The following is a 15,482-nucleotide window of genomic DNA, read 5'->3' as shown; positions in this document are numbered from 1 at the left end:
TCACAATCCCAGACTTCAAGCTATACTACAAAGCTGTAGCCATAAAGACAGTATGGTACTGGCAGCAGAACAGACACTCAGATCAATGGAACAGAATAGAGAACCCAGAAATGGACCTACAAACAATGGCCAACTAATCCTTGACAAAGCAAGAAGCAATATTGAATAGATTAAAGACAGTCTCTTTAGCAAGTGGTGCTGGGAAAACTGGACAGTGACATGGAGAAGAATGAACCTGGACCACTTTCTTACACCATACACAAAAATAAACTCAAAATGGATGAAAGACCTCAATATAAGACAGGAAGCCATTAAAATCCTTGAGGAGAAAGCAGGCAAAAACCTCTTTGATCTTGGCTGCAGCAACTTCTTACTCAACACGTCTCCGGAGGCAAGGGAAACAAAAGCAAAAATGAACTACTGGGACCTCATCAAAATAAAAAGATTCTGCAAAGCGAAGGAAACAATCAATAAAACTAAAAGGCAACCAGCAGGATGGGAGAAGATATTTGCAAATGACATATCAGAGAATGGGTTAGTATCCAAAAATCTATAAAGAACTTATCAAATTCAACACCCAAAAAAACAAATAATCCAGTGAAGAAATGGGCAAAAGACATGAATAGACACTTCTCCAAGGAAGACATCCAGATGGCCAACCGACACATGAAAAAATGCTCCATATCACTCATCATCAGGGAAATACAAATCAAAACCACAAGGAGATATCACCTCACACCTGTCAGAACGGCTAACATTAACAACTCAGGCAACAACAGATGTTGGCGATGATGCGGAGAAATAGGATCTCTTTTGCATTGTTGGTGGCAATGCAAGCTGGTGCAGCCACTCTAGAAAACAGTATGGAGGCTCCTCAAAAAACTAAAAATAGAACTCCCCTATGACCCAGCAATTGCACTACTAGGTATATATCTAAGGGATAGAGGTGTGTTGTTTCAAAGGGACACATGCACCCCCATGTTTATAGCAGCACTATCAACAATAGCCAAAGTATGGAAAAAGCTCAAATGTCAATTGATGGATGAATGGATAAAGAAGATGTGGTACAAATATACAATGGAGTATTACTTGGCAATTAAAAAGAATGAAATCTTGCCATTTGCAACTATGTTCATGGAACTGGACAGTATTATGCTAAGTGAAATTAGTCAGAGAAAGACAAATATCATATGACTTCACTCATATGAGGACTTCAAGAGACAAGACAGATGAACATAAAGGAAGGTAAACAAAAATAATATAAAACAGGGAGGGGGACAAAACAGAAGAGACTCATAAATATGGAGATCCAACTGAGGGTTACTGGAGGGGTTGTGGGAGGGGGGATGGGCTAAATGAAATGAGTAAGGGTCACTAAGAAATCCACACCTAAAATCATTGTTGCTAATTTGGAGGTAAATTATAAAAAAAAGTTAAAAGAAAAAAAAGATACCAACATATCAAATCAACTGTATAGTAAAAGAATCATTTGCCATGTTCAAGTGGATTTACTCCTAATATTGATCCTCAACATCACTATTGATCCTCAATGTCACTCATCATCAGGGAATTGTGTATCAAAATCACAATGAGACATCACTACACACATGTTGGAATGATTATCATTAAGAATACAAAAGATAACAACTGCTGGTGACATGTGGAGAAAACGGAGCCCTTGTGTGCTGTTGGTGGAAATGTAAATTGGTTCCGACACTGTGGAAAACATAGAGTAAGGAGGTTCCTCAAAAAATTAAAAACACAAATACCATTTTATTCAGAAATCCCACTTCCGGTTACATATCTAAAGGACATGAACAGGATGTCAAAGGGATATCTGCACTCTCATATTTTTACAGCATTATTCACAATAGCCAAGGTATGAAAACAACCTAAGTGTCTGTCAACAGATGAATGTTGATAGATATAGATATAGATATAGATATAGATATAGATATATAGACATACACACACATATATACACTTATATATACACACATACATACACACATATATGTGTGTGTTATATGTGTCTGTATACATATGTATATATGTACATATAAAATACATATTCAATATCGATGATAAATAGATGAGAAAAGAAAAGAAAATAGAAAAGAAAAGAAATGAAAAGAAATAACAATATTCATCCAAGAGAAAGAAGCAAATTATGCCATTTGCAACAACATGGATGCACCTTGAGGGGATTATGCTAAGTGAAATGTCAGGCATAGAAGGACAAACACTATAAAATGTCACTTATATGTGTAATCTTGAAAAGCCAAATTCATAAGAGTAGAATGCTGGTTTTCAGGGTCTTGGGTGTGGGAGAACTAGGCAGATGATGTTTAAGGTTACAACTTACAACTAGTAGATAAGTAAGTCCTGGACAGCATAAATATTATCTAATGCACAGCATCGAAATTGTAGTCAACAGTACAGTATGATAAACTTCAAAATTGCCAAGAGACTAGATCTTAACTGTTCTCACCACAAAAAAGAAATTATAATTATGTGGCATGATAAAGATGTTAGCTAACATTATGATGGTAATTATATAATATATAAATATATCAAATGAACACATTGCACATCTTATACTTACACAAGTTATTTGTCAATAATAACTCAATGAAAAATAAAGTAAACTAAAAATAAAATAAAATTAGTGAATGTTGTGGAGTGGCCAGATACTTTCCTTTTCTATTTGAGACACACATCCAACAAAGTCATTAAATTATTAAATAATTGACAGTATACAAAGTGCTTTCCAAACATCTCATTTGAAGTAGATTTTGTACAGCTGTATGAGAAAAATATCAGATACATTCCTTTTAAAAGGTTTGATAAAGTGTTGTCATGTGTCCTAATGTCAGAGACACTCCTTTGAACACATTAGATAGATCTATCTAACTTCTTAACAGGCAGTTACTACTGAATTATTCATTATTATTAATATAATATCTGGTAAACATATCTGAAAACTGAATATGCTAATTATAGTTTTTGGCAAATTCTTTGCCCAAACTTACATTTTGATTCCATGACTTAGATTACGTCAACTGTTCATTTATTAAAAACAGTACTTTATAGACCAATACTTCTGTACAATCCTACTCCAAAATGGCCATAATCGATAAAATACATACCTTCCATCCTGCCCCTTTGGTTTTGCATTAACAATGAATAGCAAATATAAATGATTGTGTATTCTTTTCTATTCTCCTCTTGGCTGTTATTTTATATGACCTTCTTAAATGATCAGATTATGTGTTTATACTATTAACCTGAAAGTTAAAATAGAGAATTCATCTTTTTTAACATATGTGAAATTTAAGAAAACAGATGAATATATGGGAAGTGGGGGGAGAGGAGAGAGGGAAACAACCATGAGAGACTCTTAAATACAGAGCTCCAAGTGAGGGTTGATGGAAGGAGGAGGGGTGTGGTATTGGCTAGATGGGTGATGGGTACTAAGGAGGGCACTTGCTGTGATGAGCACTGGGTGTTGTATGAAAGTGATGAATTACTGAATTCTACTCCTGAAATCAATATTGCACTGTATGTTAACTAACTAGAATTTAAATAAAATTTGAAAAGAAAAAAAAAACATGTTTCTCAGCTTGAGATGTAATTGACAAAATTGTATATATTTAAAGTGTGCAATGTGATGATTTGACATATGTGTACATTGTGAAATGTTTACCAAAAAATATGGTTAATTAACACATCCATCACCTCATATACTTACCTTGTGTGTGTGAGTGTGTGTGTGTCCATGGTGAGAATGCTTAAGGTTTACTGTCTTACAAATTTCAAGCATGCAACATGTTATTAACTATAGTCACCTTACAGTGCATTTGATACCAAGAAGTTATTCGTTGTACAGCTGAAGTCTTGCATCCTTTGACCAGCATCTCCCCATTCCTGCCATCCAGCCCCAGGCCCTGATAACCACCATACTACTGTATGTTTATACAAATTCTACTCTGACTTTTAGATTCCACATATGAGTGGTATCACACAGTATTTGTTTTTCTGTCTGGTTAGTAATTCTTAGCCTAATGTCCTCTAGGTTTTTACATGGTGTCACAAATGACAGAATTTCTTTCTTTTTGTAGCTGGATAATATTCCTTTTCGTGTATATATATATGTAAATTATATACATATATTTACATATGTAATATATGTGATTATATATAAGTTGTATATGTAATTTATATATAATTATTTATATTTTTGTGTATATTATATACAAATACACATATAAAATATATATGATTTTATATATGAAAAAATATATATATTGCATCTTCTTTATCCATTCATGCATCAATAGACACATGTTATTTCCATGTCTTACCTACAATGAATAAAGCTGTCATGAACATAGGAGTGCTGATTATCTCCTCAAGATACTGATTTAACTTCCTTTGGATATTTTCCCTGAAGTGGATCATACAGAGGTTCTATTTTTAATTGGTTGAGGAACATCCATACTGCTTTCTTCTTTCATTTCTTATTTTATTCATTTTGTTCCTCTTTGCCTTCTCCACCTTCTAGAGGCCACCTACACGCCTCAGTTGTTGGCTCTTTCCCCCATCTCAAAGCCAGTAGTGTATTTCCTCTTATCTCTGACCCCCTGTCTCCCTCTTATAAGGACCCTTGTGATTACTTTAGCCCACATAGATAATGCAGGATAATCTTCCAATCTGAAGATCCTTAATTTATTCACATCTGTAAAAGTCCTTTTGCCATGTAAGTAATATACAACCACAGATGCCAGGGATTAGGATGTGGACACCCTGACAAAAGAGAAGGAGGAGGCACTGCTAAATCTATCACACCACCAAATATATATACAATAAATGATGAAACTCTGAAAATCAACTTTGGTGACCACCATGGTAATAATGGCTTTTTGGAGGAATTAATAAGGGATGATTGATTGTAAAACTAGGATGTAAAATTAAGCAAAAACAGAATTCTACCTAATTTTAATGTATCTGCCCACAAGACACTTATAAATTACCAATAGAAAGATAATAACTTTATAACAGACAGCCCAAGTGTCCATCAATAGATGAATAGATAAAAAAGAGGTAGTGTGTATAGGTAGTGTGTGTGTGTATACATATATGTATATATGTATATATATGTACATACATGGTATATAACAGAATATTATATGTATATATACATACAATGGAATATTGAATGAATATTATTCAGCCATCAAAAAGAATAAAATCTTGCCATTTGCAGTGACATAAATGGAGCTAGATAGTGTTAGTGAAATAAGACAGTCAGAGAAAGACAAATACCATATGATTTCACTCATACATGGAATTTAAGAAACAAATAAGCAGAGGAAAGAGAGAGAGAGAGAGAAACTAAAAAAACAAAAAACAAAAAACAGACTCTTAACAATAGAGAACAAACAGATGGTTACCAGAGGGGAGATGGGCAGGGGGATGGGTTAAATGATGGGGATGAAGGAGGGCACTTGTTGTGATGAGCACTGGGTGTTGTATGGAAGTGTTGACTCATTGTATTGTACACCTGAAACCAATATTACATTGTATGCTAACCTACTGGAATTTAAATAAAAACTTAAGAAAAAAATTCCTGGCAGTCACCAATATCACTAATATCACAATGTCACTTCTATGGTATTCATGCCAATAAATGAATAAATTGAATGTAATCATGCATAAGTAAAACTTTAACTGAAAGATAATTATATTAAATAAATGGCCTATACTCTTCAAAAATTTTAGGCCCATTAAAGACAAAGGAAGACTAAGAAATGTTTCCACATTAGAGCACAGTAAAAGATGTAGTACCTAAATCCAACTTGTGATCCTGGATTAGATCTTTTCTTCACGAAATACTCCCATGAGCACTTAGGCGTAAGTATGTGTATTATTCTCCATATATTGCAGAGAAATATTTAAAGTGCATATTAACATTACATTACTATAGACAGAAAATGATAACGCACCCAGGGTAAAGTGTTAACATTTGTGGAATCCAGTGAAGGTCTATGGTAAGTGTACATGCTATTTATCTGTTATGTAAGTTGTTCTTATTGTTGTTGTGGTTGTAAAATTATAATAAGAACAGGATGAATGTGAATTTGAAATTTGTATTATTTTTGAAATCACTTGATGTTGTCATGACATAACCAGTGACCCGCCAGCCCCATATTTGTCAAACATACAGCAGACATGACCCCGAAGCCAACAGAAGAACCAAGAATGAATGCACCTGCTATAAGCCAGAGCTAGTTTCTGTGATGACCTGGATGGTGTGCCTGTGCTAGTAATCCTGTACTGCTGAGGCACAACAGAGACACAATCAGGCGTGTGTACAGGGTGTATTCTGCACAGGAGCAAGTATAAGATGAAGCAGGAAAAGACTGGGAGACACCTGTCTGGCTGAGGGGGAGAGATTTCCTGGGGCCAAAGAGCAGCTGGCACGTCAGTGGATTTGGCCACCAATGGCAGCTGGGAGAAGGCCAGATCCATCACTGGTTCTTCAGGAAGGTTGCCTATTGCCGAAATCCATGCATGCTGTGTAAATGCCAATTTTCCAAAAGTTAGTTTGAAGTTTAGACTTGGCAATGGGATGATCCCATGGGTGTTGGTGACCCTAAAAGGGACACCCAAAGCTAAAAATCTATTGCCATTACTCTGTTTTTGCCACATGCAAGTTAAGCTTAGACAAGTGCCCAAGTATAGCTCAGGTCATGATCTCGCAGTTTGTGAATTTGAGCCCCACGTTGGGCTCTGTGATGACAGCTCAAAACCTGGAGCCTGCTTAGGATTCTGTGTCTCCTCTCTCTCTGCTCCTCCCCTGCTCACACTCAGTCTCTGTCTCTGTCTCTGTCTCTGTCTCTGTCTCTGTCTCTCTCCCTCTCCCTCTCTCTCCCTAAAAAATAAATAAACATTAAAAATTAAAAAAAACCACTAAAGTTAGATACTGGGACACTCTGGTACTACATAAGACAACCCAAATAGTAAGATTTCCATAGTGCAAAACGATTTGAAGAACCAAGCTATTTTTTCTTGTTTTTTAAAGTTTGTTTTGTTTTGTTTTGTTTTTTTGCTTTGTGATGTTTCACCATATGTGGTCACAGTTATTCACTAAAAGTTCACCTGTATGGGTGATTCTTGGTTTTTCATTTCTTAGACAGTAGGTAAGGACAAGTGAATATACACCATATTGTTGTTTATACCTAGTTGGTCATAAAGGAAGGATCACAGATACACAGAGAAGAGAAAGTCAACAGAAACTAACAAGGTAGTTTCAACCACAGAGGAAATGGAGGGGAAGTTTGGGGATGTATTTTTCGTCTTAATAATCTAGGAAATAAGGTTTTAATCATCATATCTAAACTTTAAAGGCCTCAAAAACTACAAATAAGATTTGGTTTACCATACAAAACTCAGATTCCAAGATTTTACTTTACAGTGAATTGTCCTTCATATGCTCTAGCTAAATACAGCTGCCAGTTTAGTGTTATGTACACAGCACACTTATTTCATAAGGAGATGGTTGGCAAACATATAGGTAACAAAACTGTTACTTTTATAAAATAAATACATTTATTTATATAGAAAATATAAATAAATAAATAAATAAATAAATAATAAATAAAATATGGAAAAGTTGATTTTCATTATGTACTTTCTAATCTCAAACATTCAAATTATATTAAGCTTAAAAAGAAAACTAACATTTTCCATAAGCTTTTTTTTCAAAATGATTGAATGATTTTATATTCCATAAACAATGTGTGATAGCTCCAATTACTTCATAGTTTTGCAACATTTGGGATTGTTATATTATCTATATGTTTATAGACATTTTACTGTGTGTTCCATATGCTTTTATCACAAAATTTTTCTACTATATTTTCAGGTAATTCTTTCAAACACCAATTGGATTCATGCAGTCATTTCCAGAGCTTAGAAGTCTGTCTGCCTCAGATATTCCTTACTGCTCCTCAGGCTAACCGTGTACCCAAAACACTTCTCCTAATAATCCCTGGCCTTTAATGACCCTTACCTTACAGGTTATATCACACAACTCTTTAAGTGATTTCCACCTCTTATACACTTCCCACTGCCTCGAGAAAGAAACACATATGCTTATGTTTACTTCAGTATTTCAGAGACTTTCTTGTTATAATTCATAAAACTCATTTTCTTACTGATGCTATAGGGTATTAAAGAATACAGACCAAAATTCCTCTCTACATTAATTCCAAAAAGAATAACAGGATTGCAGAAAAGATTTAAGATATTTCACTATGTCTTTAGTTAAACCAAAAATAGAAAACAAATTTTAGGGCAAATTCTTCCTTAAAAGGAAAAAATTAGAAGACAATAGTCTAGGTTTTTAAAAATTAAGTATATCATCATTCTACAGGAATTTTATATCTTAATTTCAATTAAGGATAGGATACCTTTGTTTTATTTATTGTACCATGGAAAATACTGATTTTTGATCTTTGTTTTAAATGGATGTTTTCTCCATTGGAGAGTGATTAGTATTTAGGCAGACTGTTTAATTCATATCTGTGAGTCAGAGCTCTGTGGTTCTGAGAGACACACACTCCACTGGTGTTGAGTGAGTAAATGGGAGAGAAGACGATGGATGTATGCAGACAAGTCCTTACTGAGGAGGCACTGTGTTGTCCTGTGAAGGTCATGAGTGCACAGGCCTCTCCTGTCCCACTAGTCTCCTTACTGCCCCTCTTACATCTTTGTTTCTGAGAGTGTAGATTAGAGGGTTGAGGCTAGGTGTGACAACAGTATAAAAAAGGGCAATGAACTTGCCTTGTTCTTGAGAACTTCCTGATGGTGGCTGCAGATATATACACAAGATTGGAATGAAAAAGAGGGACACAACCATAAGATGGGCTCCGCATGTTCCAAAGAGTCTCTGAAGTCTGGTTGATGACTGCAACCTCAGCACAGTACGGGCAATGACAACATATGAGCTGAGAATCAGGATGAGTGGTATGAAAACAAAAATGGAGCTTGTGATCAGGAGGGTCAGCTCATTAGCACGGGTATCAACACACGATAATCGCAGCAGTGCTGGAACTTCACAGAAGAAATGGTCCACTTGGTGATGTCCACAGAGGGGGACCCAGGAGATAAAGGAGGAATGAAGTGCTGAGTTGGTAAAGCCACTGACCCAGGAAGCCACAGCCAACAGGTGGCAGAAACGAGGGTTCATGAGCACGGTGTAATGTAGGGGTCTACAGACAGCTGCATAACGGTCATAGGACATGACCACCAGGAGGACACACTCTGTGGTTCCCAGTGCAAGGGCAAAGTAAAGTTGAGTCATGCAACCGGCATAAGAGATGGTCTTTTCTGGGCCCCAGAGATTGACCAGCAACTGAGGGATGGAGCTGGTGGTGTAGCAGAGATCCAGAAAAGAGAGGTTTGAGAGGAAGAAGTACATGGGAGTGTGGAGATGGGCGTCCAGGTATGACAAGACAATGATAAACAGGTTGCCTATCAATGTCATCAAGTAGAACATCAAGATAAGCACAAAGAGAACTACTTCCAGATGAGGCCAATGTGAAAAACCCAGTAGAATAAAGTAGCCTTCAGAACTTGCATTTTTCCCCTTCATCATTCATTCCTTGTTACCTGAGAAAAGAATCACATACTTCCCCAAAACATAAGAAAATGCTCCAAGAATCATAGGGACACATGGAAAAGAAACAGAAGCCAGTTTAAAAGGACTACCACTGTTCAACGCTGGGACATTTTGGGCATTAAGAGAAATAATGCTAATGAATTGAGAGAAGTAAGAATCCAAAACCTCATAGTGATATATTTATAAATTATTAGTGGAGAAGAAAATATTATTTCTGTCAGTAGGGATCCTAATAATGTGTATAGAAGGAATGGTAGAGTTAAAAATGGTAAATAGATGCTAAAAACTAGTGAATGAAATATGAGAAACAGGATATTTACATGCTCTAAAATACCTCCCCACTAATTACCTGTTAATTACAAAATGAAGAATAGTAAACTTCACAAGAGCAAAATGTGGTGGATGAACATCACAAGATTAGTCAATATTAACAATATTAATAATACATTAGTCAATATTAATAATACAATATTGACAACACCAGTGTTGAGACAAACCAACATCTTGCACCTCCTGACATGATGCTCTGAGCAGGACATAATGTCACTCAGTGACATTCTTGCCAAAAATGCACAGCCTGATTTCAGCATTGAAGACACATGAGACCAACTCAAATTGACACAAGCTGGACAAAATAGCTGTCCTGTAATCTTCAAAAATATTCAGTTAAATGAAGACAAATAAAGGCTGAAGAATTGGTCTAGACTAAGGAGACGAAGGAGACACATTATCTAAATGGGGGGCCCTGCACTGGGAAAACATAGCTACTAGCAGCATATTTCAGAGTATTGGAGAAATATGACTTTCAACTATGGATTAGATAATAATATTGTATTCATATTACATTTCCTGTTTTGTCAACTCTGCTGTTATGTAAAATAAAGTCCCTGTTTTTAGGAAATCAACATCAAAGTATTTAAAGGTAAAGGGACATGATGTCTCTTACTTAGTCTCCAATGGCCAGAAAAAGAGATGATGATAGGTAGGTAGTTAGGTAGCTAGGTAGGTATGTAGGTAGATGGATAGAAAACGTCTTTCTAGACACAATATAAACTACTGCTGGATCTGTAAAGGGTTAGTGGTGGTTCTTTGTACCACTTTTGCAGCTTCTCTGTAAATTTTAAATTTCACCAGAATAAAAAATTTCACAAATTAAATATAAAATAAAAAAAATTTCCACTTTTATATTTTATCCAGATATTTGCCATGTTATAGTAACATAGCTTCTTAACTGTCAAATTCTCATTCATCCCAGGGTGATATCTGGGTAAATAGTAATTGGAAACTTCCTCACATAACTACAGAAGAAAATTTCCATGAAACAAATGAACTTTTTTTGATGAATACCTTTAGTTTCCTTTTCAACATTTTCAGGCTGTGTTCCATTAATGGGATTATAAAACAACAACAGAATAACTTTAATTCCAATAATCTCTCATGGACAAAAAGTCATGATGAACATCAAATCTATTACCAATTTCAAAATGTTTTCTGTAGCGCCCCCTTATCCACTGGGTTCCAAGGCCCCCAGTGTATGCCTGAAACAAAGGTTAGTACCAAACCCTATACATGCTATTGTTTTCCTATAAATACATGTCTATATTAAGTTTAATTTACAAATTTAGGCACAATAAGAGATTAACAACTATAATAAAATGGAACAATTATAACAATATACTGTTGTGAGAGTTATAGGACTATGGTGTCTCTCCCAAATATCTGATTGTACTCACTCTTATTCTCCTTGTGATTCTGTAAGATAACAATATGCTCACCTGATCAGAGATGAAGTGACAAGAGTGACCCAGGCATGTGACCTAGCGTTGGGCTGCAATTGACTTTCTGATGAAGCCTCAGGAGGATCATCTGCTTCCAGAGGCCATGGTTGATCGCAGGGTCACTGAAACTACCGAAAGTGTTACCTCAGATAAGGGAACTACTGTCCACAGGGTGAAAATTCTGGAGCTTCAGTTAAATATTTTTGTAGGAAGACCATTCTCTTCTGACTGTTTAGTTGCACTCAGGACTTGTTTCTAGACTGAAAACTAGGGAACAAGTAGAAACACAAAAAAGACAGATGGACAACATCAACTTACAGATACTCATAGTATGAACAAGGCCAAAAATCTTAGTTTTGGTGAACATATCTGTGACATGGACTGGGGAGAAAGTGATAGAATGCTTCCCAGGGGACATGTGAATGTAACTGAATTTGAAAAGAATTTTTAGGAATGGAAGATACAAATTCTTTGAGAGAGAAAAGGAGGAAGAGTGTGAGTATGGGGTTGGGGGGGGGCGGGAATAGAAAGTAACCTGATCATAGTGTGTAAAGCTGAATCTGTGTCTGTCACAGGCCTGATGAAGGTGTCCACATTATTTCTTTCTCTCCAAGATGAGAATGGAGATAGTATTTGAATTCTGAGCATAATTTATAATTTCCACATATATTTTTATTTTCCAACTTCAGAAGAATTCTGAATATTTACTGAAACTAATGAATGGCTATTTATCTTTTAATATACTGTGCCTAATGAGTCTTATGTTTCTTTTTGTTGTTAAAAAAATTTAATCACTTTCATAATAGTTATACCTCTTAGATTATTCTTTCTCTCTTGTGGGTTTTGAATCTGTCTTGGGAGAGATTGATGCTATCTTTTCTCTTACAGTTAGTGTGACAGGGCTCTGCCTCATTCAGCTTTGCTGCATCTGTCTCCACCTTCCACAGCTGGGTCTCCCTCACACTTCTTAATAAGCTACAGCAAAAACAGAAGGAAATCACAACAGAGACAACTGTGGTTGCCTCTCAACTTGCTCACCTTCTACAAACATAACTCTTGAAAAAGATGTTACAAGTGGCTACTTGATTGAGTTTCAGCAGGAAAGTTAGAAACAGTTTGGCCCAAGACTGTATGACTGACTCAACCTCATCACTGTTAACCATTAACTAGTTGTTACATGAAACTAAGCCACTTTCTACAGCTCAGAAACCATCCAGGATAATCACACAAGTGCATTGCTTAAAAATAAATTCCTTGTAAGTAAACAGAAGTTTAGTTCAAGGAATTATTATACCATGGGAGAGAGTAATTATAAAGATGTAGAGATCTGTAAAGGGTAACTTGGACCGAGATACAGTATCCAAGAAAATAAACTTGGAAGGGGGGCTCCCTCTCCATGGCTGAGGATCAGACCTCACCAAAGAGGAGTGGCTGCAGCCCACTGGGTGAAGACATCTGCTTTGACTGAAACAAACAACAGTAACAGATGGTAAATCATAAAGATCATTTCACTTAGGAGTCACTACTATTTGAGAGATGAAGGAAAAATCCTGAGATTCCTTTTTAATTTCCCTAGAATGGGAGATAATACATCATGAGATATATGATCCCAAATGCCATTGCTCCTTCTAATGCAGATATAACTTTCTCCTTCTTTACACAGTTACCTGGAAAACTTAGTGCATTAGCTGAAAGTGCAGCAGTGAGGTGTCTGTCTGTTGCATGGCTTGTCCTTAGCATTCTACAGAACTTAGAAAGGGGAAGGAATTGAGGGATGAACGGATACCAGACATGACTAGAGAAAAGGTAGGAACTTTATGGTTTAATTTTCTTCTTACTGGAAGGGAGAGAAGTAAAGACTTTATCACTAGTTGCTTTGGTAGGCTATAGAATGAAATATCTTCTTTCTTTTTTTGAGGAAAGCCACTATGGAGGAAAAGACCTGAGTCTTTTCCGATCTACAAATCACTGGCCAGCTTACTTTTTTTTTTACTTTAGTCTTTTTATGCTCTTACCTAGTGCTTAATTAGTACTCGTGCATCCTGTGTCTGTCCACATTCCCTTTATCTGTCTTCATGATCTACACCCTCCTTCCTGGTGGACCTATCTGACCTCTGGTTTTCCTCTCCTTTAAATTGCCAACATAAATGTGTGCCCACACCATACATTCTAATCCTCTATATCATCTTAGGACAACAGAGTCTGGAAATTACTGTGATTATCATTGCTACAAAAGAGAGTCCTGTGTTTACCCAAAAGATTTGGTTTAGTTGAAAGGAGGACCTTATTAGAGCATGCAGTGTATCAGGGGATGGACCCTTTTCCTACAGCAACTGGAGCCTTTACGTAAATAAAATGATTCTCTTGATTAGAGCCATTGGGAGGGTAAATCCCAGAGGCAATTATTACCCTTCCAAGAGTTGTCCTGGTTAGAACAGTTTCTGATGGATATCTTCAACATGATACCACCCTGTTGTACCAATATAACAATGAATCTACAGACCAACCATCACTGACAAACATGCTTTAAGCTGTGTTGATAGGGAAGGGAATGGGTTTCCCTGAATTACCTGAAATTTTTCCCCCAATTCCTTACCATGCTAAGGGTCAAATATAAGGGATAACTTGTCAGAAATATTCCAATCTGGGGAAGGAAAGAACTTATGAAACATTTTTAAGTGTAATACGTAAAGACTATACAAAACCTACATCATGAGCTTATACATTAATGAACACTTTTACATTTTACATTGTTTCTACCTAATATATTCCATTTGAACAAAGAAATCTTGGTATGAAAATCATACTATAATAATATTACATTTTAAAAATAGCAATTCTTAGGGCACCTAGGGGGCTCAGTTGGTTAAGCATCTCATGTTAGCACAGGTCATGATCTCTTGGTTTGTGGGTTCAAGTTCTGTGTCGGGTTCTGTGCTGACATCTGAGAGCCCAGAGACTGCTTCAGATTCTGTGTTTCCCTCTCTCTCTGCACTTCCCTTGCTCATGCTCTCTCTCTCTCCCTCAAAAATTAAGGGCCATTTTTAGATGCCAATCAGGTATTTCCTTTTCTATTTTATTTTTAAGTTTTTAAAATACAATTTATTGTCAAATTGGTTTCCTTACAGCACCCAGTTCTCATTCCAACAGGTGCCCTCCTCAATGCCCATCACCCACTTTCCCCTCTCCCCACCCCCATCAACCCTTAGTTTGTTCTCAGTATTTTAAGAGTCCCTTATGGTTTGCCTCCTTCCCTCTCTGTAACTTCCCCCTCTCCCCGTTCCTCTCCCCCATGGTCTTCTGTTAAGTTTCTCAGGACCCACATATGAGTGAAAACATGGTATCTGTCTTTCTCTGCCTGACTTATTTCACTTAGCATAATACTCTTCAGTTCCATCCATGTTGCTACAAATGGCCAGATTTCATTCTTTCCCACTGCCAAGTAGTGTTCCATTGTATGTACAAACCACATCTTCTTTATCCATTCATCAGTTGATGGACATTTAGGCCCTTTCCATAATTTGGCTATTGTTGAAAGTGCTGCTATAAACATTGGGGTACAAGTGCCCCTATGCATCAGCACTCCTATATCCCTTGGGTAAATTCCTAGCAGTGCTATTGCTGGGTCATAGGGTAGATCTATTTTTAATTTTTTGAGAAACCTCCACACTGTTTTCCAGAGTGGCTGCACCAGTTTGAATTCCTACCAACAGAGCAAGACGGTTCCCATTTCTCCACATCCTTGCCAGCATCTATAGTCTCCTGATTTGTTCATTTTAGCCACTCTGACGGCGTGAGGTGGTATCCGAGTGTGGTTTTGATTTGTATTTCCCTGATGAGGAGCGACGTTGAACATCTTTTCATGTGTCTGTTGGCCATCTGGATGTCTTCTTTAGAGAAGTGTCTATTCGTATTTTCTGCCCATTTCTTCACTGGATTGTTTTTTTTTTTGGGGGGGTGTGGAGTGTGGTGAGTTCTTTATACATTTTGGATACGAGCCCTTTATCTGATATGGCATT

At 36.5% G+C, this 15,482-nt stretch overlaps 1 protein-coding gene across 1 annotated transcript; it reads right to left on the bottom strand.

Moving 5' to 3' along the window:
* Nucleotides 1-8,716: 8,716 nt before the first annotated feature.
* Nucleotides 8,717-9,661, bottom strand: LOC124529404 (olfactory receptor 2J3-like). Its single transcript, XM_047103305.1, has one exon. The coding sequence runs from the start codon at nt 9,659-9,661 to the stop codon at nt 8,717-8,719; it is 945 nt and encodes a 314-aa protein (XP_046959261.1).
* Nucleotides 9,662-15,482: the final 5,821 nt, after the last annotated feature.

The sequence above is a fragment of the Lynx rufus genome, unplaced genomic scaffold (genome assembly GCF_022079265.1).
Source record: "Lynx rufus isolate CCGP_SWC_20201006 ecotype Redwood Valley unplaced genomic scaffold, mLynRuf1.p SCAF_6, whole genome shotgun sequence".
Classification (NCBI taxonomy): Eukaryota; Metazoa; Chordata; class Mammalia; order Carnivora; family Felidae; genus Lynx; species Lynx rufus.
The sequence above is the reverse complement of the archived record's forward strand: the minus strand, read 5'-3'. Positions and strand labels throughout refer to the sequence as shown.

What these genes read in the sequence shown, in the direction of transcription:
- LOC124529404 (XM_047103305.1), bottom strand. Translation starts at nt 9,661, where the DNA reads ATGATGAAGGGGAAAAATGCAAGTTCTGAAGGCTACTTTATTCTACTG.